The following is a 23,843-nucleotide window of genomic DNA, read 5'->3' on the forward strand; positions in this document are numbered from 1 at the left end:
TCTTTTTGTATGCTCTAAAATTTTTGCAGAAACAGACTTTTGAGAAGTAAAATAAATATTCATCCTTTTGAACAACCAATAAAAAAAAAATTCACCCATGCATGAAACAAAATATACTAAGGGGGTATGAAGATGGCAGCCCCTTGCCTCTTTAGTCTCCAGCGAAACGCTCCAGATTCTCAGATCTTTCCAGAAACATCAGTTGCATTCATCACGTGCATTTGTTACATATATGGGCACACAATGTTGTCTCTGCTGCTGTTTATAGAAATTACAGCATGTTCTCTAGTATTCTGCAGCTTTCTTCTCATGGGTTCACCCCATTCTTCCCACGAGACTGCATGAGGAGCCACAGTGTTTTCCACTGTAGAAGTACACCAGAATGCCTTTCCTCAACACCCCACGGTGTCAGGTTCCTTCCGATTTTCTATTTCTAGAAATAAATCCTGTGCTCCAAATAACCTCACACGTGGGCCTTGAGTGCATTTGCAAATCTATCAGAAGGATATATTTCTAGAAGTAAAATTGTGCAGATGAGAGATTTCTTTAGTGTCAAGTGTGGGCAGATATTGGCAGTGTGCTGTCCAAAGAGTTGGTTCCAATTCATGCCTCTGCCAACCACGTATATGAACGCTGGAAGGAAGATCTTTATAACCATTCTGGGGTGAGAGGGGCTTCTACCCAAAGTGGTGAGTGCCCTGTCCTAAGAGATATGCAAGCAAGGGCTGACCAAATACTTGTGGGGTTGCTGTTCAGGCCATGCTTCCAGAATCACAGAACACAGAAGGGAGAGGGTAGGCTGGATGCTTAGACACTAACGATTGGGTGACCCCATTCCTTACTCCTGGGAGCCCACCTGTTTGTTGAGTTATCAGCCTTGGCACCTTTGTTCACAGATGGCAAGAGAGCAGGCTCTGTGTCTCTCACCAAAGCAGGGGACACTTTTCTCTCAAGAGGAAAACAATGTAAGACTTGGTCATCTGAAGAGACACAAAAATAGACTGTGCAGTAAAACTCAGAGCTTAGTTTTTGAAGATCCTCAGAGAAAAATGGGTTCTGGGCTAGGAAACACTCAGCCAAGTTTTTCTGTTCAATTTCCCATATTTGTGGCTCAAACTTTGTGACACCATGGGAGGAATGAGAGTGGGATGCATTTGTAAAAGATATATTGAATTTGCTTTTTTGCAGTACAAACCACACCCAGGAAGTGACACCCATATTTTCTTTTTTTGCATACTGGGGATCAAACTTAGGTCCTTGTGCCTTGCTAGGCAAGTACTCTACCACAGAGCTACACTCAACTGCACCCCCAGCCCCAGCCATATTTTCTTGAGCAGAGGGGAGATGGTTTGAGAGAGCACTTGGATAGGTTAATGGAGGTGGAGGAGCATTTTGAATGTACTACATGTACCCAGACTTGTGAAGAGGACATTCTGAAGGGAAAGGGAATCTCCTCAAATGAACTCAGGCCATCACCATGAACCTGCGTAATTGTAGCATCCTGCAGGTGAGGAGCTGTCAATCCTGTGAGTGTCTTTGGAGGTTGAGGATCAGAGTGAGTCACAGTTCCCAGTGTGCTGTGTGGCAACCAGCCAGGCCTCTTTCCATGATGCTCTCTGTTGCTGGGGCTCAGGACACACCAACCCAAAATGACTGCAGGAGACCAGAATATGCCACCCCCAAATAAACTTATTTGGCACATTTTGGGCTACTTATTCTGAGAAACTGCATACACAAGAGTAGCTATGAAAAGCTGTCTTTTTGTGAAGACATTTACATCTATAAAGGAAATCTACATTAGTAAAGTCTCTTATAAGTTGCTCCTAGACAATTTTTACTGCTGGGAGACTCTGCATAATAAGGCAACTTTTATTTAGCAGACATTTCCTGTCCTCTCCCTTCCATAACTTATATTCCTAAGCTTCTCCTCGATCTCCCAGCCACTCTTCCTTTCTGTAGCTCAGGATACTGGATAAACTGCAACCATCTGGCCCTTCTTCCAGTCTCATATTGTCCTGGGACTCCACACATATGATGCTCTTAAGTGTGTTTTCTCTCTTACAAATCTGTGTTGGATCAATTTAACTTGTAGCCCAGCTCTAAAGAGGAGGGTGAGGGAAGCCATTTTTACCTAGCAGTCTTCAGTGTATCTTTCTAGTCCAAGGTCAGACACTATTTCCACTGCCTTAGTCTTTTGACTGTTAAACTAAGACTCTTGAGATTGAGGGAAAAAGGGTTTATTAATTATAGATGCTAACAACCAACCAACTAAACCAAAAACAAACAAAAAAACCCCCCAAGTCTTGGGGGAAGTTCCTGTAGCTTCCAGTGCAAGGCTAGGTAGCAATTAGAAAATGTCCACTGGACATGGGCTCAGAGCAGTTTTTGTAATGAGGATTTGGGGAAGGTAGGCACAAGCTGTTTACCCTGCATCTGCAGTGGCTGTAGATAAGATTGTGGGATTCCATGAGGTGTGGGTGGGAAGGGCTTGGGATAAGAGGAGAACCCATCCGAAGTAATCATTGCTTCTGGATTGGTTGGAGCTATGCAGGATGTGGTGGCACCTGGGGGCTCCAGATAGGATTTGAGTTATAGTTTTGACACTCAAGATCATGCACCCATCTTCTGTTCTCAGCCCTTTGCTTATTAACTGACTGGCTTCCCCCGTCTCTCCTCCCCTCTATCCTCCTGCTCTTATAATTAAATATAGGCAGCTCAGGAGTTTTCTCTTAGCATTATCTTGTGTTACCAGCCCAGGTCCAGCCACTAGCTGCTTGGAAAACCAATACTAGGAAGATAAGAATTAGTGAGGAGGAAATAAGTTCATTCAAGGATCAGCATCTCAAGAAGATAGAGGGCTCCTATCACCAAAGCTCCATTTTGGGGAGCTCAGGCACACCCCTACAGGATGTGCAGGGCCAGGAGGACTACCTGCTGGTCAGGGTCTTAGACATCCAGGGTGTGTTTCCCCTTTTCTCTTCACTCACCTCAAGACCACTACTAACTTCCACTTCCTGGGCTACTTCCTGGAGCAGACAGAGTACTTTTCTGCAAGATAAACAGCACAGCAATTCACATGCTGTGGTGTTGGTCGATGCACAAAACTTAAGAACAAGGAGGGTGTTGCACGTTCTGATGTAGTCTAAAGTCACCAGATGTCCCGGGTTCTGTAATTCTAAATGAGGAGTCTGTAGCAGTTACCATCTGAATCATTTAGGTGCAGTTTCACTCCAGAATTCAGACTGCTGGGCACAGGGAGGGGACCTAACCTTGCATAGGGCAAGTTGCAAAGAAGCGGCCTCTGTGACACTTGGCTGGGCAGGATGACCTTCCTGTCTGGGAGAGGATCAGAGCCCTCCTCCAGAGCCGCTCTAACTTGTGGCCTCCTGCAAAGAAAGCAGCTTCTTCTTCTCACTCTGCCTCTTCCCACAACCCCTTTCCATTCATTACCGAGAAATGCTTATAGAGGATTCAGAGGGAACTTCTTAGATATTAAATGTTTGATTTTGAAAAACCTAACAACATCAGCATTTTGACTAATATTTCATGCCAATCGATGAAGTTTCGAGATGACCTGAATATTTGATATGGATGCGTACGTAGTCCTATAAAATGAGGCAGAATGGAATGTCTTCCCCTGGGCCATGTACTCTTGCTGAGGGGAAGGCTGTGGCCCATGTAGCTCGGTGCCTTTTTCAGGGTACTGTGGCTAAGAGTGAAAGTCTGCAATCAGGTGGACAGGGATCAAATCCCATTTCTGCCATAGATCACCTGTGTGTCTTCAGTTAAGTTGCTTGGCCTCTCTGCCACATGCAAAGTTGTTAATTAAGTACAACTATCTCCATGTAGTGTATTACAGGATATTAGGAGGCTCCAGGATCTCTAGGCAGGTGGAGGGATTAGGAAAGCGCCAAGAATAATAATATCCAGATTACACCATGGTCCAGTGGAGAGTCCAGCGCCCAGACTTCTGGGCAAAGGAACTGACACCTGCACGTGGTCATGCTGCCTGAGGTCCCACTGGTAGAACCCCGGCAGCACTCCCCAGCAGATGCCAGGTTTCCAAATCTGCAGGGCGGGTGGAGCACTGACCGCTCCGGGGCCATGTTGCGGCCATGTCTGCGAAGGGCCCAGGGGAGAACTCGGCAGCTGCTGAGTGCTCAGTGCGTCCTCGTCATTTTCTTTTGTTTTCTTCTGTCTTCACATCTCCATTTCCCTTTCTTCCTCCTCTTCTTTTTCTTCTCTCTGCTCCTGCTTTCTTCCTCCTTCACTTTGCCTCTTCCTGCTCTCCATTTTTTTCTCCTCCTCCTGAGAGTTGTTAAGAGACATCAGTGAACAGTTCCACTGAAGCCATTTTCCCTGTTTCTGGGGGCAGGAGGGGACAAAGAGCCGAGCCGAGGAGCTGCCCTCTGGTTGGATGGTACCGTGAAGTAACAAATGCTCAACATTAACACACCTCTTCCTTCCTGTTTCACTTTTCTTTTCTTTTTTTTTTTTTTAATATTTATTTTTATTTCATTTTTATGTGGTGCTGAGGATGGAACCCGGTGCCTCATGTGTGCTAGGTGAACACGCCACCCCTGAGCCACAACCCCAGCCCCTGGTCCACTTTTCTCCCTCGTATTCTCCAGTGGCATCGGAGCTGACCTGAGCTGTGTTCATTCCAGACCCAGGAAACAGGAAGGAGAGTTTACACTAGAGAGTAGAAACCCCACGGGGGAAGGGTTTTGTTTACCGTGCTCTATGAAGGGTGATTCACAGACACCATTCCCCGCGACGGTGTGTGGTTCAGTGGTTTCTAGTAGATTAAGTTTTGCAACATCCTGAAGTTTCCATCAGCTCAAGGGAAACCCCTCACTGAGTGGCGGCCACTCTCCATGCCCCACCATCCGCCCTCAGCAAGCACTAGTCTACTTTCTGTCTCTACGAGTTGCTTATTCTGGATTTTTTCATGCAAATGAATTATACAATAGGTCACAGGAGAGTGAGGAGCTGAAGCTCTCAATCCCAGTTCTTATGTCCCCGTGAAAGAAAATTCGAATCAGACATGAAAAGCTATGCAAGAGAGTTTTATCGTAAGTGAAAGTCAAGTAAGGATCAAGCAAAGAACACCCTCCCTGCCGAGAGGGTCACCACTGAGCAGAGAACGAGGGAGGAAACAGAGCTGCTTTACGTTAGCTTGAGGTGGGGGCCACCTTCTGCTTCTCCACCGATCATTGGTCCTTCCTGGAGTGGTCCTGGTGACCATGCCATTCAGAGGGGCTCCATCTACAAGTCAGTCCTGTGTTAATGTGGGTCCTGGGGTCAATGGTGGGCAGAACTCTCTTAGAGCACCTGTGCTATTAATGAAATTTCTCCTCTGAAATACACTAGAGACCTATGGCCACCAATCCCAACTTTACAAACCTCAGTGGACCCTGTTGAGAGTTAGGCCCGTCCGTCAACCTTTCTTTCTTGACATATTTCTCCATTGGCTTCCCTCGCTTCCATGTGTTTAGTCTCAGGGTTAGCACACCTGTTATTTTTCTGTAAGTTTCTCGATTATGCATCAGCCTTAAAAGCGATTTAAGAAAACCTGTGAGCCTGCCACACTATGGGTTTGCTTTCCACTGCTCATTACAAAATGCTTCCCAACACATCAGGGTGTTCCTGTAGCGGGCTCCTTACACTTAATATAATGTTTTCAAGGTTCATCAGTGTTACAACATGTGCTAGCACTCCATTCCTTCTTCTGACTGAATGATATTCCATTACATGAGTATACTGTTTATTCATTCATCAACTGATGAACATTTGGATTGTTTCTACTTTTTGGTTACTATGATGATAATGCTGCTGTGAACATTCTGATGCATTTTTTGTGTGGATATATGTTTTCATTTCTCTTAGGTATACCCTAGAAATGGAATTTCTGGGTCACATTGACTCTTGTTCCAGGCCAAGGAAGGGATTTTCATTTGGTTTTTTTCACTGCTGATACAGTGTTAACACACAGCAAACCTGAAAGTATTGAACAAAATGAATGAATGAATGAATGAATAAGTAGTTGGCTGGTGAAGGTATAATTTTTCCTTACATAAATTTTTATTTGACAATTACATGTGGCATATAGTTTTTTAAAAAGCTGGTATTTTGTGCTTATTAAAAGTAAGATTTTGAGATTCTACTTTGGCTTGCACAAGGAAGTGTTTTTGTGTTGTGGGTGATCCACCCTCTCACTCTAACAGGAAACAAATAGCTGAGCATGAAATTTAAATGAAATTAAATTACATATGACAATATATGTGCAGGACAATACAGGTGATTAATACAGGCATGCATTGAAGTGACCAAAAGGAATCAAGGAAGAAAAGGTGTTGAGACCCACAGCCGAAAGGGGCTGCAGCAAACTTCTAGCTGCCAACTGATTGGCTCCTCTGCGGTGATGCTCATTGGGCTGTTTCCCCGTCCTTTCAGACCACGGAGCTGCTCATTGGGGGACTTTTTTTTGGCTCCGCCCATGCGACCCAGCCAATGGGCCTCAAGAGCAGGAGGAGTGGGGGAGGTTGAGAGGCTTGTGGGAAGCCGGTGGTGGCAGTTGGGCTCTGAGGGTTTTTCCTGAGGAGCTGTGTGGTTTGGTGTGTGTGTTCTAAAAATAAAGTTCGTTTCTTTTGACAAGTGGCCCCTGAATTGTACCCAGCCAGACTGCGGCAAAAAGGAGGGAGGGAAAGAGGGGGGGGAGGAAGGTTGGTTCTTTATTCTTGTCTTCTAGTTTTTTGCTGGTGTCACAGTGGCTGCCCTTTTGTGAATTGTCCTTTGACTTCCACTCCCTTTGCCTGGCATTTTAAATTCTAAAGAAAAGCCAAACCTAAATGATTAAGATGTAGTTTTAGAAGACAAAAAGAAATAACCAAGAGGTCCTTCAGTATGTGAATGAAAAATTAAACTGTAGTACATCCAATAGAATATTATTCAGCCCTGTAAAAGATGTCAAGGAAACACAAGGGCAAATGACTATGTAAAAGAAGCCAATCTGAAAAGGACAGGTATCATGATTCCAAAAGACAAAACCATGGGGAGAGTAAAAAGAAAGATGGTAGCCTGAGCTCAGAGGCAAGACAAATAGTGAAGCACAGGAGATTTTTAGGGCAGTAAAACTATTCTGAATGCTACTACAGTAATGGATACATGCACCTGTACCTTTTTATACTTTTATCCAAACGCACAGAAAGTACGGCACCAGGAGCAAACCCAATGTAAACCATGGACTTTGGGTGAATGACATGTCAATGTATGGATGGACCACTCTGGAGGGGTGTGAGTGTCAGGGCAAAAGAGCCTATGGGAATTCTATTATTTTCTGCTTGATCTTTCTGTGAACCTACAAGTGTTGTAAATAACAGCTTACTAAAAAGAATGAAGCAAATTTTTAAAAATTCAGGGAATGAAATTCAGTATCAGAACTTAAATAAATTCTATTTGAAGACTTCCTTTGAATTTGCTTTATTTTGCTGCATCTTTAAGTTGCTCAGAATGATGCGGGGCTGAGAGATCATTCATTGTCCAGTTGCCTCTTAAGTATTCAAGAATGTGTTTCTTCCCCAGCTGAGATATTTGACCTTCAGCCTCTTTGTGCTAGAATATAAGAATGGAAAGCATAAATGTCCCAGGGAATGAAGTAAACATCTTATAAGAAAATCTGTTGAGAAGATTTTGGCATGAATTCATGCTCTGAGTGGGTTTGAAATGCATACACAGAGTGACTAATGTATAAACTTTGCCAGTGTGGCATGAATGGGCTAAACCAGACATCTTGAGTGATTTTCTGTTGTTTTGAATATTCCATCAACTAGAGCATGATCATGGACAAATCACTCTCTCTGGGTTTCAGTCTCTTCCCTGGACAGGACCACGAAAGATACCTACCTGTTGAGTTGTTATGGGATTGAATGGGTTAACATTTGTGAGGCCTAGCACAGTGTTTGCCTGCTCAACATTTTCACTTTCGTATGTAATGGGCATCTCAAATTTGTGTTCGCAGCTGCCCCAGATGCCACAGCTGTGCCTGGAGGTCTCACCCCTGGGCAGCAGGGGTGGGGGGTGGGGTGGCTACCTTCCTGGTCGCTGCCTGAATGGGAAGTCTCCTGTCAATCAACTGCTGCTATCCCCTTTGCTGCTTCCTCTGAGTCTGCTGCTGCCAGCCTGAGGTCGCCTGGAGGTCTTCTTTCTGGGCGCTGCTGCCACAGAGAACACCTCTGCTCTGGATGCAGTTGATGCCAACACTACTGCTGACCCTCTGGAGATTGCCTGGTGATGCTGCCCCCACAGCTGCTGCTGCAGTCGCCACTGCTGCTATCCACTGTCTGCGGCCAGCAACCACCCCCACGACCCTGCCACCATGGCCTAGAGGTCTGCTGCAGGGGGGACTCCAGGTTGAGTTGCACATGGCTGCCCCCATTTTGGGACACCAGCCAGGGCCTGGGGCCCAGGTGCCAGTAGGTTTACCCCCACAAGAGCCTCTGCCTGGGGACTCCAGCCGGGACCTGCAGATCCAGTGTGGGGTGCCTGTGGGTTTGGAGGAGCCTGGGGTCTTCCTGCTGAGAGCGCTGGTGGCCTTTGTCTTGCTGCTGCATCTCGGGGTTGCTCCTTTACATGAGTGGATCCCTGGTGGTCTCTCTGCAATAGGAGCAGCATGAGGTCTTGGGCCTGCAGTGTGGCTGAGCCTGGGGTATCTGAAGCCCAGGTCAGTGGGATAGAGACTGGGTTTGTGAAGGCTGATCTGGGTTTGGTGATCCCGAGAGATGTCAGAGTCAGGGCTGAGAAACTGTTGAACACTGACAGAGACAGTTCAACTTTCCAGCAAGATTTATTTTATTACTTTATTTATTTATTTATATTCTATTTAGTTATTTTTATTTATTTATTAATTATTTTATTTTTCAATTCTCTAATATCTACCATATATGGAACAGGATGTTTTTAATGCATGAGTGTGTGGAGGACAATGATTTGAATGGTGTTTTACAGTTTTGTTGTATTCTTATGTCTTTAATTTTTTATCTTTGCTTACATTCTTCCTCTCTCTTGTTCATTTTCTTGGATTTTCTTTCCAACTTTTCTCCAACCAACAGCCAATCTCTGTAGGCTCCTCTTCCACTCTTCCTGTGAATTTTTACTTCTAGCTTCTCTCTTCCTCCCTAGTGAATAATGCATGCTACAGTACCTCTGTTCTCTCATCCACCATTTGAAATTGTAAAACATTTTAACAAGTTTTCTGTTTGTACTATAGATTGTTATTGAACTAATTATTTTGGCTTAATGTGAGAAAGTGGTAGACGCCTTAATGGGAGCTATTAGGTTTAGGGCTATATATTGTTTACACTGCGTGCTGTTGATGTTGGTCTCACCATTAAAGGCGAAGCACTGGAAACCTCAGGGACACTATAGGTCTACAGGGCAGAATTTATCCTGCCTTAGATCCATACTTCTAGGTGGGAAAACACATTAACTAGCAACCACTATGGAAAGCAATAAGGAGATTCCTCAGAAATTTAGGAATGGAACCACCATTTGACCCAGCTATCCCACTCCTTGGTTTATACCCAAAGGACTTAAAATCAGCTTACTACAGTAATGCAGACACATCAATGTTTATAGCAGCTCAATTCACAATAGCTAAACTATGGAACAGACCTAGGTGTCCTTCAATAGATGAATGGATAAAGAAAATGTGGCACATAAACTCAATGGAATAATTGTCAGCTTTAAAGAAGAGTGAAAATAATGCATTTGCCAACAAATGGATGGAGTTGGAGAATATCACACTAAGCAATATAAGCCAATCCCACAAGACCAAAGGCTGAATATTTTCCCTAATATGCAGATGCTAATTCATAATAAGGCAGGGGGCACTAGGGAAGAATAGCGTTATCTTAGATTACATAGAGGGACGTGAAGGGAGGTAAAGGGAGGGTATGTGGGGATAGGAAAGATAGTAGATTGAAACAGACATTATTACTATATGTATATATGTGACTGCATGAGCAATATGATTCTGCAACATGTACACTCAGAAAAATGAGAAATTATATCCCATCTATGTATGGTATATCCAAGTGCATAAAATGCATTCTACTATCATGCATAACTAATTAAAACAAATAAAAAATTAATAAAAAATTTGTGTTTTCAATGAATTTTCCTTTTATAGTCTTTCTCAACTCCAAGAATGACCACTGCATCCATCTTCCAAGCTGCTCATGCCCAGATCCTTGGAGTGGTTTGACACCATTTGCCTCTCTATTTCACTAGCACAGCCTGTCCGTCCTGCCTTTGAGTCACATCTAGAACTCTCTGCTCAAGCACTGTCATCTCCCGTCTGGATCACGACCACAGCCTCCTAAGTGGCCTTGATACTCCTGCCTTTGCACCAGGAAGAGCCAGAGTGATCCCAATAAACCCAAGTCACACGGTGGCCCTCTTCTGCACAAGGGTCCCCCATCAGCTGCCCCAACACACAGGCAGGTTCACCTCTCCCCTTCGCCTCCAGTTCTCTCCTCCTTGCTCTTCCTGCACTAGGCACCTCTTAGTTAACCTTTGAGGTTCTTTGAGCATCCCAAGCTTGCTTCTGCCTGGGGCCTTTCCACTTGCTTGATTTGCCTTCTGTCCCGGAATCCTAACCCTTACCTTCTTATGGCTATGGCTACTCTGCCTTCTTTAGACACTTACCCATATGCCATTTTCTGGGTGGGACCTTCTTGGGTCCTCCATCCTCACTCAGATGCACCTCTCCACATCATCATCCCATCCCCCACTACTTTGTCCCCTAGCCCCCACCACCTCCAGTTACTGTACATACTTTATCTATTACATGTCTGCCCCTACTAAATATAACCTCCATGAGGCTGAACATTTTTAAGTGCTGTACACCCAGCACCTAAAGCAGTTCATGGAACAGAGTAGGTGCTCAGTAAATTAATGCATGATTGGATGAATAAATAAATAAAGGGGAAAAAGGTCTGTATTGGCGTGTGATAGTCATCAACAGTTTTGCAGTGTCTCTAGGTGCCAGGGACTTGCTAGTCACTGGGGCATGCCTAAGGCAAAGACTGTTTGGGTACCCTTCAGTCTAGTTGAGGACAGAGGTGGAGGTGGAAAAAGTGTCCCTAAAAATCAGGAAATACAGAATGCATATGGGAACTCATGATAGGAAAATTGCAATCCAGAGTTAAAGGATTATAAGAGGTGTCTCAGAGGCAGGGTGTCCCAGCTGTCTCTGAAGGTTCAGGAAGAGTAAGGAACGAGGTAAAGGAGGTAGAGAGATGGGGAAGCTGAGAAGTCACCCAGGCTAGTAGGCTGTGGTGAGCCCGAGGAAGCGGATGAGAAGTTGACCTCTCCTGCACTCAGATCTCCATCCAGATAAGTCAACGGGCCTATGAGAAAGATCTGGCGGCCCGAGTGAAATAAAAATATTCAGAGGCATTCTGCCAAGTCCTGCTCTTGTTTCATTGAAAATGAAGAAAAAATAGTGGGTGCAAGACTGGGCCTGTTTTGTGTCAGGATGTGGGAGGAGAAACCACATTGTTCTTCTTTTCATGAATCTGCTAGGAAAAAAACAAAACCAAACAAAACAGGTCACAGGCTGTGATCCGATGACATCAGAGAGTGAGCTTTTCTACTATTTTCATACTCAACATCTGCTCATTCTTCTCATTTGAGGATGTACAGAGCACATCGAGAAATCATACCTCCCCAAGAGCCTCCTAAGGACACGTGAAGTCTCCCCAGGGCTGGCTGGGGCCCACACTAAGAATGTGCTTCAGAAACCCCCAGACTGGACCATAAGTCTTCTTCAAACCCATTGAGCCTGTCAATTCTATGGACTTCTGATTCCTCATCTATAATATGGGACTCATGAAATGTTTACAGGCCAGCAGTTTAGTGGGGTATGGTTTGCAAAGTACTGGACCCTCAAAGATGTTAGCAATTATAGTTGAAGGGGGAAAAAGAAGAATTGTGCAATTAATTGTAACATCTGTCCCCTTTGCACATTATTCTCAGCAGATGAGCAAGAGGAGATGCTTGTTGATAGACAGATTTTGCTTGAAGAATCTGATGAAGACCTTGGAGAGAGTTATAAGTAGATGCCCAACCAGGTGTTGCTGAGTTGGATGGGAGAGGGAGTTGCACTGCCCAAGTGCCAGCCACGTGGTGGGCATTGTCCTGGTGCTGGGAACACAATGAGCTTGTTGTTGCTGGTAACCCCGGGGAGGCGAAGGCTCTGTCTTCACCTTCCTGAGGGGAGGAGGCCCCCCATTTCTAGACACTTCACCTAGAGGCTGTTGCTGCTTTATACAAGCATGTCCTAGAGCAAGCCAAAGACACGGGCAGGTTATATAAAATGCTCAGGCTCACAGAGGTGAGGAGTTGGCATTTGAGCCTGGGCTCTTGCATTCTGGGAGAGAGGATGTGGCCTGGCAGGAACAATGTACACACAGCAAAGTGGAAGGAGCAGTCCCTACACATACAATTAAAGGCATCAAAGATTGGTGGGGGCTAGATACCCAAATATTAATGGTAGGTGGGCTAAGGTTTTGGAATGGAGGGATGTTCCTTCTTTTCTCTATTTTCAAATTTTAAAATTTCACCGCATTACTGGAATGATTTTTTTAAATGACACATGAAGTTGGCCAAAGAGACAAAGAGAGCCTGAAACCCTTATCTCAGGAACAGCATTTCCACCAAGTCTTGTGTGACCTGGAGACAGTCACTCTTTTGGTCTCCAGACATCCCCAAATCCACCCTGCTATTCTCCCTATGGTCCTCATTAGATGCCATTCCCCCTGTTTTGACTACCTTGCCTGCCCTTCTACGTCTTTTCAAAATCTTCTTTAAAACTGCTGATTCCCTGCATCTCCCCTGCATGCCATGGGGCCTCTCCAAGATTGGTGCTGATTGGCTGAGTGTTCTTTGGGGGCCCCCCAGCTAAGGAACTTGGTGATGACCACAAATATTCTTAAGCTTATTCTATGGAAGAGGAACTTGTGCTTTTATTATTTGCCTAAAAGGCAGAGTCCAATCAGCTCTATGGACACAAAACCAGTGCTCTTGCCCACCAAGAGACACAGCAATTCCTCAAGGCCAATTGGTTATTGTGTCCTGGGTACCTAACATAGTACTGACAGGTGTGGGCTCCTTCCTAGTTTTTGAGTGGATAAAGAGTAGACTCTGCCACTTTTTGAGCCTCAGCACATTATAACTCTGTACAAATGAGTCCATAATAACAGTAGCACCCTGCGTGAGCGTCAGCCTATTCTAGGTGTGTAGAGTACTGCAGAGGTTCCCACTCGACTGGATGAGTAGGCATTGTGTTGTACCGCTGTTACAGATGAGCCGATGGAAATTTAAAAATGTGGCTAATTTGCCGCCAATCATACCACAGCTGTCTGGTGTGGTAAGAATGGGGGTGTAATTTTTGTGCAATTTCAGAATTGTACAAGCTTGTATCAGAATGTTGGACACTTGTAACTGAGCAGCTTATGTGCAGGAAGAAAAATACATATATTTCAAACCAAGAGCCCTAGCAGAAGGAAAGGGTCACAGGGTCCTTTTAGAATTCGTTTTCTCAAGTGTCCCTTACATTAAGAGAAAGAGGAACTAAAAGCTGAAGTTCCCTCAAGTCACTGCTGATTAATAGCCAGAAGTGAAGATAAAGCAAATCCCAAATCCTACTTGTGTGAATGTTGGGAAGCCCACGTTCCCAGGCACTCCTAATCCACGTGTCAATGGGTGTACACCTCTTTGGCTGGCAGGTCTTTCAAAACTGCAAGTGTCGATACCTTTGACCTAGGAAATTTACTTTTAGGGGATTATATGTATTGGACATGTGAAAAAATATGCTGACACAAGAATATTTATTGTAGCATTTTTTTCACTTTTTTTATTTGTTCTTTTTAGGCATGCTTGACAGTTGAGTGTATTTTAACCATATTATACATACATGGAGTATAACTTATTAGGATCCAATTCTTGTGCATGATGTGGAGTTTAACTGGATGTGTATTCATATGTTATTGTAGCATTTAATGTAGTAATACCTAAGTGTCCACCAATGTGGACCTGGCTAAGTAAACTCACCAGTGTCAACTCTACTGCACTTTGGAATACTAGAAATCATTTTTTAAAAAAAAATTGGTATAGCAATATTTGTTGATTTGGAATGCTTGTAACATATGTCATAATGTGAACAAAGTCCAATGCCCAATAGGAGATGCCCTACCCCATGACCTTACGAAACAGTGCTCCAGGCAAGGAGTGAGAAACATTCTCTACATCTACCACTTTGGTCTATTTGACTTCTACTCTGTGTTTATTTATCATATTTATTGTCAAAACAAATACCCTTTTTAAAGGGCTGTTGTGGGTGACAGGCCTCTGGCAAGGCTTGTGTGGTAGCTGGTTTTGAACCTTTCACTACAGGCACCATGAAAGAAAGCACAGAGACAAGGGGTGAAAGGAAGAAGGCAGCACAGCTGTGGCAGGGGCCAAGGAGACGAAGCTGGGATGAACTAATGTTTCTCATTCCATCCACATTTGTAGTTCTGAGCTGGCCTTGGGAGCAGATCTTAGTACAGTTCTTCACTTTTCAAAAAGGATGGAGGAGTGGATGCCAACTGCAAAACTGTGGTCAGTCATTTGCTAAGTTATTCAACCAGTATTTATGGACTTCAACTTGAGTTCCAGGATACTAAGAGAAAAGTCTTCAGTTGTTGCCAAGCCAGCCCTGAGCAAATTCCTGGTCTTGTGTAGAGGGGACTTCTGGAAGAAATCCATAGAGGGAGTCTCTCTAAGTTGAGTGGGAAGGGAGTTGCACTGCCCAAGTGCCACCTACGTGGGGGCATTGTCTTGGTGCTGGGAACACAATGAGCTTGGTATTGCTGGTAAGCCAGGGCAGGTGATGTCCCTGTCCTCACCTTCCTGAGGGGAGGAGGCCCTCCCATTTCTGGTCTCCAGACCAGAGATGCATGTCTTTCCTGGAGATCACAGGCATCTGTGTCAGTCATCTAGGAGCATGCACAACTTGGAGAGCTCACCCAGTTTGGAAAGGCCTCCAGAGGAAGTCACGCTGCAGTTGAGCCTAAAGGATCAGTAGCAACAGCAGGGTGAGGACATGGCCTCGGTGTTGGCCAAAGACAGAGTCTATATTTAGAAGACCCTCTGGTTGAGGACAGAGAGAAGACCAGCAGGACTGGACCTCATGGAAAGCAGGGCCAGAGGTGCCTGTGGAGGTGAGAGAAGCCCACAGGGGTCCACAGGCTGTGTCCAGAGCAGGGAGAGAAGTGAGGGAATCAGAGTCAGGCTGGAAAAGTTGCATCTTAAAAAGGGGGCAGCTAGCAAGAAAACCACCACCCTGGCTGTGGGGCAGAGAACAAATGGAGTAGGTGGAGAGTGGACTGGGTGAGTGGCCAGGAAGGCCCTCCTAGGTGAGAAAGAGGGTGCATTAAGCTAGTGGAGATGGGGAAAACGGACATCTAATGGATGCTTTGGAGGCAGAAGGAACCAACCTCCTGGGCATGTGTGGAAAAGGAAGTTTCTAGCTTGAGCAATGGGGGAGATGTTGGGTCTTACTGAAATGCCACAGATCAGAAAAGGAGTTGGTCTGGAGGAGGATCATCATGCAGTTTGGGACGGAGTGAGCCTGAAGCACCTATGAATCCACCTGAGTACAAATGACCTTCTTCTCTGTGAACCGTTTGGCCCTGCCGGGACCTCCTGGCCATGAGGTCTCTCCTCCTGTCACTCACGGTTCCCACCGTCCTGTTGGCCTCACTGGGATGCCACAGGCCATTATTAAAATCCTATCCTCGCTCAAACTTTCAAACTCTTGTCTTTCCTTGACTTCACTGTGCTTAGCCAGTGTTAGGGGCTGAATGAGGTCCTCCCAAAATTCTGATATTGAAGTCTTAATTGCCATGGCCTCAGAAAATGACTATTTTTGGAGACAGAGCAGTTATCTTTAAAGAGAAAACTAAGTTAAAATGAGATCATCAAGGTGGGCCCAAATCCAAGGATTGGGGTCCTTCTAAGAAGAGGAAATTTGGACACAGACTGTTGTAGAGGTTAGACCACCTGAAGGCACCTGGAGAAGTGGACCACCTGCACGCCAAGGAGAGAGGCCTCAGAAAGAACCAACCTGCTGATACCTGATCTTGGACATGCAGCCTGCAGACCTGTGAGGCAATGAATTTCTGCTAAGCCACCCAGTGTGACAGGCCTAAAAGTCTCCCATACCCAACAAACCCCACACCGTCAAATCCAACCCTCTGCCTACTTTGACCCTGAAGAGTGGACAATGGTTAGGCAAAAGAACCCAAGCTTGTTTCCTGGCTTTTCCTTAAGTTCCTGACCATTCAGGGCACCCCATTTCTCCAGTACACCACTTCTCTGTCTCCTTCTAACTCCACCAGCCCCTCCTCCTGGGGCCCTTTCCATTTCACTGAGAAGCAACCAGAAGAGAAGATCTTCATGGCATCTTCACCAAATCCATTGATCTACTGACCCTCACACCACACCATGTTCTCCACTTTCCCCTGTGGGGTTGGCACTCCCACCTCGCCTGTGGCTGGGATTCCTCTTGCTGCCTGTGAGCTTTCTTTTGTCCATACCACCAAGAACTTCCAAGTCACCTTTGCATGGTCTCAGGGGTCACCTTCCCAGCTCTCTTGGCTGGGACTCCTTCGTCTCCCTTACATTTACTATGGGACCACCCCGTGGTTGAGATCCTAAAACTCTGCTGTTTCTACACGTGCTCTGCATGAGCTTGTTTGTCCTCCCAGGTTTAAGGACAGTCTGTAAGCCTCCTGTATTGATGACTGCAACACAGATCCTCCCAGGAACTCCAGGTGATCAAACCCAATTGGCTACTTGACGTCTCCTCTTGGGGACATCTCCAACTTAATACATCTAAACGAAATTCTCCATCCGTGCCTTCTTCCCAAAGCCGAATCTACTTCACCCCAGTTTCCCTATCACTAGACAGAGCAACACACTGTCTCTCCTCTGGTCAGTTACTTGGACTAAAAATCCCAGAGGCATCCTTGACTCCTCTCCTTCTGGCAGATGCCATAGTCAGTCCATCAGCAAATCCTCTTGCCTTCAACCTCTAGTCACACTAGTCACACTCTAATTTTTTTTTCCTTTGCCCCTCTGTTACTTCTCTCATGGTCAAAGTTATCATAACTGGTCTCCATATTTCTCATCCCTTCCCTCCTTTTCAATGTATTCTCAGTACCAAAGCTAGATTGCACCTTTAAAAGATCCTACCAGATAAAGTCACTCAGTGACCACTAATGGATTAAAAGTAAAATGCCCAGTTCATAGAATCCTTTACCCTGTCCTACAGAACCACAGATGACCCGGCTCCCCGCTACCCTCTGAACTTCTCTCCTATTTTCTTTCCCTCACCCTCTAGTCTAGCTACAATGACCGTCCTTGCTGCTCCTGGAACAGGTCAAGGGTCTTTCTGCCTCAGAGCCTTTGCATCGGTCATTCTCTCTGCCTAGAAAGCATTTGCCCCATGGAAATTCTGGGGCACAGTCCTTCACATGAGTCTGTGTTTAAGGGCACAGATATACAACTGAGGAAGAAGCAGCAGGTAAGGTCAGTCGATTACTTTTAGACTTGGAATGGAGTCAGATACCAACCCAAGCACAAGCCATGGACTATGAAATTGCATCTCCTTGGCAGCCTCATGGAGCAGGGGGATCATAGCCTGCAATTACTGACTACTTCCCATGTGCCAGTCATGGTGCTAAACACACAGGAAATACTAACTTGCTTAATACTCATAACAACTCTGTGAAGTAAATACTCCTATTATCACCGTTTTACATCCAAAAAGTTACTTAGAGGGTAAGTAATTTGCCCCAGTTACTCAACTAAGGCTGGTTGGGAAACTAAAGCTTAGTCACTGAGATTGCTTGAGAAAAGGCACAGACTCTGTTGGGCCTTTAAAGGTGACGGAGCAGGTATTTGTTGGAGATAAGAAGTAGAGGTAGGGTAATCACTCCCAGGGAGAAGGCATTGTGTGAACACAGAACAGTCCATAAAAACCCTTCATGTGTAGAGACAATACCTTTATTTATTCTATGTGGTGCCTTCACACTTCAGGAAGTATACACAGCTCAAGTGTGAAGGGAAAGGTTGATAGAAGGTGCTGGTCAAGGAGTGTAAGGCCACACTCTGTTATTCAGGCATCTGCAGAGGGTAACAGTGTCAGCGATGTTCCTCTTCGGAGATTTAGAGTCTGGTTCAACAGCTCAGGAGTCTGGAAGCCAGAGGCTAAAGTGGTTGACATCTTATTGGTCCAGCCACCCACCCGCGGAACTTTGAAGCAGGGGATTGGGGTGGGAAAGGAAGCCGAGAAGAGACAAGTGAAAGCACAGGGGGAGGTGCAGTCTCAGACCGGCCACATTCTCCTCTCTTCCTGCCCAGCCTCCAGCTGGCCTCTCCTTCAGCTTAGCTCAGCCGCCTGCATTCAGCCCAATGTCCAGCTACGAATTCAGCCCCGTGAGGTCAGGGGAGGAACCCTGCTGCCAGATCTCTAAGAAAGCCCTGATTGGTTTCGGCGTCGGGCTGCTGGTGGTGAGCCTCGCGGTGGTGGTCGCGGTCGTGGTCCTGAAGGTGCGCTCGCCACCTGAGCTCTTGGAGTGGCACGGGCGTGGCACCACCAGCCACTTTTCCGAGATCGTCCTGGGACGATGCTTCACTTACACTCAACTCATCCGGCCGGAGCTGAGGTGAGTTGGCATCTGAGAGCACCGCGGGACACCGCGCGCCGCAGGGCGCGGCGGGACACGGTGAGGCACCGCTGGAGACAGCGCGGCGCGACGTGGTGGGGCTCCCCGCGGGGCACAGCTGGTCACCGCGCGCGGGGGAGCTGTCCAGATTGCTCGAAACAAAGCATCCTCTGTAGCGGATCAGCTGAGAGCCGTGGGGCAGTGCCCAGGAGGATTCCGGGCAGACCGCTCCAGGGGTCTCTGCGGGAGCGCTGGCCTCGGGCTCAGTGTGCCCGGCGAGGGCGCGCGGCTCCTTGGCCTGACCCGCTCAGCTGGAGAACTGGCAGAGAGGCCCGCATCCCGGGCTAGGGTCCCCGAGCCCCGGCCCTTGCCGGGCTGCCGCCCTCCCTGGGTCCCAGCGCTGCTGCAGGGACCGAGAGTTAACTCGCAGGCGCATGGAGTTGCTGACACTTTCATCTTGGCTCCGAGTTTCCGTCAGGCCCCTTTGCCGGGTAAGTGCCCCGGCTGGGTACGGGCAACACCTGGTTAAGTGGTTGATCGAGCCTGCCGCGAAAGAGGAGGGCGTCAGAAGGATCAGACCGCTGAAAGCACTTTTATTCCTTTATATGAAACAACACTCAACTCTTTCGCGCCCCGAGATGCACGTGGCCATTAAACACAGCAAAAACTGTCAACTTTAAAAACGGAGACATTACTTATAAAGTAAGGTGCATCATCAGCTCGGGAATCTGTACAGACCCTTGGAAATGCCACTCAGACCGTTCATTGTGCCTAGCTGCTAACCTCTCTTAAAGGGAAGCACTTTTCAAATTTCTATTTCTAGAGCTTGGTTTTCCCCCGTAGAACCAATGTTTAAAAGTTGTACAGAAAGTGGAAGAAGACGCACGCATGGGGCGTTGCTCTGGGTGCTGGAGAGGGCAGAATTCCTCCTTCCCCCGGGGGAACCCAACTCAGTGCAGGAGGGTGAGAGTGCGCACAGCAGATCAAAAGTTTGAAGCGCAAATTGTTCATGTGTACAGACAAAGATCCCGTTAGGTGCTTTATTTACAGATAATTAAATGCTTTGTTGAAAGAGAAACTAGAAATTGAGGCTTTCCTTCAGGTTGCACTTTAACAGCATTAATTAAATCAAGTAAATCCAACCTGAATACTGACCAAAAGTAATCTAATTTTTAATTGCATCTTTTTTTAGAGAGAGAGAGAGAGAGAGAGAGAGAGAGAGAGAATTTTTTTTAATGTGACAGATAATAAGAGGCATAATATTTATTTTTTAGTTTTCAGTGGACACAACATNTGTATAATACAGATGTGTATAAGAGACAGTATATATATATATATATTTGTTCAGAATAGCCATATATGTATATGTATATATATTCAGCTAAATATTAATAAATTAGTATTTATTTAAATCACAATCCAGTTTGAAAGTATCAGAATACACATTTAAAAATTATTTATTTATTCTAATTTGTTATATATGATGGCAGAATGCAATTCATTTCATATTACACATATAGAGTATGATTTTTCAAGTCATTGATTGTACATAAAGTATTTCCACACCATTCTGTCTTCATACATGTACTTAGGGTATTGATATCTAACTCATTCCACTAGCTTTCTTACCCCCATGTCCCCTTCTTTCCCCTCCCTCCCCTTTGCCCTATCTAAAGTTCCACCATTCCTTCCATACTCTCCCCCATCATCATTATGAATCAGCATCCTCATATCAAAGAAAACATTTGGGCTTTGGTTTTTTAGGATTGGCTTACTTCACTTAGCATTATATTCTACAACTCCATCCATTTGCCTGCAAATGCCATGATTTTATTCTCTCTCTCTTTTTTAATATTTATTTTTCAATTGTAGTTGAACACAATACCTTTATTTTGTTTATTTATTTTTTGTGGTGCTGAGGATCAAACCCAGGGCCTCGCACATGCTAGGCGAGCGCTCTACTGCTGAGCCATAAACCTAGGCCCTGGTTTTATTCTCTTTTAATGCTGAGTAATATTATATATATACCAAAGTTTCCCTATCCATTCATCCACTGAAGGGCATCTGGGTTGATTCCACAATTTAGCTATTGTGAGTTGTGCTGCTATAAACATTGTCCCCGTAGTATGCTGTTTTTAAGTTCTTTGGGTATAAACCAAGGAGTGGGATAGCTGGGTCAAATGGTGGTTCCATTCCAAGTTTTTCAAGGAATCTCCATAATGCTTTCCAGATTTGGCTGCACAGATTTCAGTCCCACCAGCAATGTATGAGGGTTCCTTTTCCCCACATCCTCGCCAATACTTCTTGTTGTTTGTATTCTTGATAGCTGCCATCAGAATACACTTTTAATTCGGATTCTAATTTTAATTCTCACCTGCTACTATTTTGGTAAGCATCCTTCCAAACATCTCCTCTGTACACACTCACATACACACAAACACAATTTTGTATAAATGGATTAATAGTAATAAGGTGCTTACTGTGTGCCAGGCACTTAAAAAATTTAATTGTTCAATCCTTTACAACTATGTGGAGTAGTTCCTATTTTATCTCCATTTTACAGAGTAAGTTGCCCCAAATTAGATTCTAGGGACTGAACTCTTGGCCACTGACCTGTACTGTCCACACAGGTTCCATTGGTAGAGTGCCTGTATGATTTACTGTCTAGAGACTTTTGAAGTGGAAAGGGGATGTCAACTAATAAGCATGCTGAGTTCATGAGCTTTAGCCAGAACGGAGAATCACCTTGTCCTTGGTTATATTAAGAACATAAGCTCTGGAATCACACTGCTTGGGTTGAAACCTTGGCTCTCTCACACTGTGATCTTGGAAAAGTTACCCAATTGGTGCCATGGTGTTCTCAGCTACAAAAATGAAAATCTGAATGAGGGGACTCACCACATAGACAAAATGTGACAGATAATAAGAGGCATAATCTTGTCCTATAATAAGTGCTTAGGATGTCATTGTTTTGGAAATGCAACATCTCAAGCACCTTTTCACAGCAATAAATATAGACCAAGGCTGTTTAAAATGGGTGCCTTGTGTTATGTATTTGTGTTACAATCCAGTAAATCAATCCTTCAATGATAGAATGTATTTTGTTTCTATTTTGTTACATTCTTCTTTTTAAATTTTTTTTTAGTTATACATGGTCACGATACTTTATTTTGTTTATATATTTTTATGTGATGCTGAGGATCAAACCCAGTGCCTCACATGTGCAAGGCGAGCGCTCTACCACTGAGCCACAATTCCAGCCCAACCCTTGGTCTCAAAGATTTTTTAATGTCAATATATATAGGTCAACCTCATTCTTTTTAACATCGCATCATATCTGTATGGTGATATAATCATTTCCATTCAACAGAAAATTAGTCAGTTTCCAATTTTTAAATCCATTGATTCATTCATTCACTCAACAATTATTTGTTGAGCATTTACTGTGTTGTAGGCAGTGATCCAGCCACTGCTGATACAGGAGTGAATGCCATCACAGAGGCTTTGTTCTGCTTGGGAGAAACATGCTCCAGTGAGCATCTTCGTGAGTCTACCTTTGTGTACAGTTTGGAGTGTCTGTAAGACACATTCCTAGTGATAGATTTGTTTGGTTTAAAGGGAAATTCATGCAGATTTTATATTTGTAATTGTTTTCAAATTTCAGGTATTTCCAAATTCCCTCCAAAACAGGAGTACATTTTACAATCCCACATCCACCTGTCAGATGGCGTGCTTTCCCCAAATCTCTTCATTGCTGAGTATTTTCAACTTTTTAATTATGAGAAAAATAGCATCTGATTGTTCTTTGATTAGTGTGAGTCTAGGCATCTTGTAGCATTTGTACTTTTATACTTTTCTTGTACATTCCTATTCAACCTGTGGTCATTTCTGTTGAGTTACTTCTTTATCTGGCCCTATGGGAATTCCTTATATGTAGTAGGTAATATTTATATTACCTACACACATGTGCACACACCACTCATTGTCTTAGAGCCACCCAGGAGCACATTTTATTGGCAGCACCCTGGGCTTCATTACGACCTTGATGCCATTTCTGATTTTGTATTCGTGTACCAGGAAAGATTGGGATTGACAGTTTTATTTTCACACCTAGTAAATCCTAACTTAGAAACATTTGCTCTTGATTCTGCTTGAAGTCAAGAAGGCTTTCCTCTCTTTGTTTCCATTTAAAATGTTTTATTTTATTTTTTTTTAAACTACACCATGAAGTGCCATTGAGATGTCCAGACAATGTTGGCCAAACAATGTCTAGAAAATATGGAGCATGTCACAAATTTGCGTGTCACCCTGTGGCGAGGTCCTGCTGCTCTTCTCTACATGGTTCCTCCACATCCACCTGGTGGGCACTCATGGTTCCTTGGAGACCTTTCTTCTTTTGCCTGCCACCCAGCATCTGTGCTAATGCTATAGTGTGCTAGTCAGGGTGTCCAGAGAAACAGAAATAGTATGTGATAAAATAAGAGAGAGATTTTTAAGAAACTGGCTTGTTGCGATTGTCAAAGCTGACAATCCAAAAATCTCTGTGTTGGGCCAGCAGGCTGGAGATCCAGGAAGAACTGATGTTGCAGCTTGAGTTTGAAGGAAGTCTCTTGCAGTATTTCCCCTTTTCTCTTGGGACCTCAGCCTTTTTCTTAAGACTTTCCACTGATTAGATGAGGCCCACATCATGGAGGATTATGTGCTTTAAAACAGGTCTATTAATTTAAATGTTATCTCATCTTTAAAATACCTCACAGCAGCAACCAGATGTATTTGACCAAATGCTGGATACTGTGGCCTAGTCAACACTTAAACTTAATCATCATACACATGTTTTAATTTTTCGGATTTTATTTCCAGGTGTTATTTTCTGTATTGGTCCCAGTAGTCACCAGGTCAGCACAGATTCAAGGGGAAAGGAACAAATTCTACCCTTCAATGGCTGGCGGGGGGGTGGGTAACATGAACCCTGTGCCTGGCTTTAACCCTCCACATTTTTATGTGAGCCTTTTGTTGTCATTTCCTTCTGGTCTTTTTTTTTTTTTTTTTTTTTTTTTTTTTTTTTTT

The 23,843-nt window shown here is 44.7% G+C and overlaps 1 protein-coding gene across 1 annotated transcript in view; it reads left to right on the forward strand.

Moving 5' to 3' along the window:
* Positions 1-18,278: 18,278 nt before the first annotated feature.
* Positions 18,279-23,843, forward strand: part of Cd38 (CD38 molecule) — a 48,158-nt gene continuing 42,593 nt past the window's right edge. The window contains exon 1 of the mRNA XM_015481974.2: positions 18,279-18,776. Within this exon, the coding sequence (XP_015337460.1) occupies positions 18,523-18,776 (254 nt within the window). The 5' untranslated portion in view covers positions 18,279-18,522. The remainder of the gene's footprint in view (positions 18,777-23,843) is intronic.

Source organism: Marmota marmota, unplaced genomic scaffold (assembly GCF_001458135.2).
Source record: "Marmota marmota marmota unplaced genomic scaffold, marMar, whole genome shotgun sequence".
Classification (NCBI taxonomy): domain Eukaryota; kingdom Metazoa; phylum Chordata; class Mammalia; order Rodentia; family Sciuridae; genus Marmota; species Marmota marmota.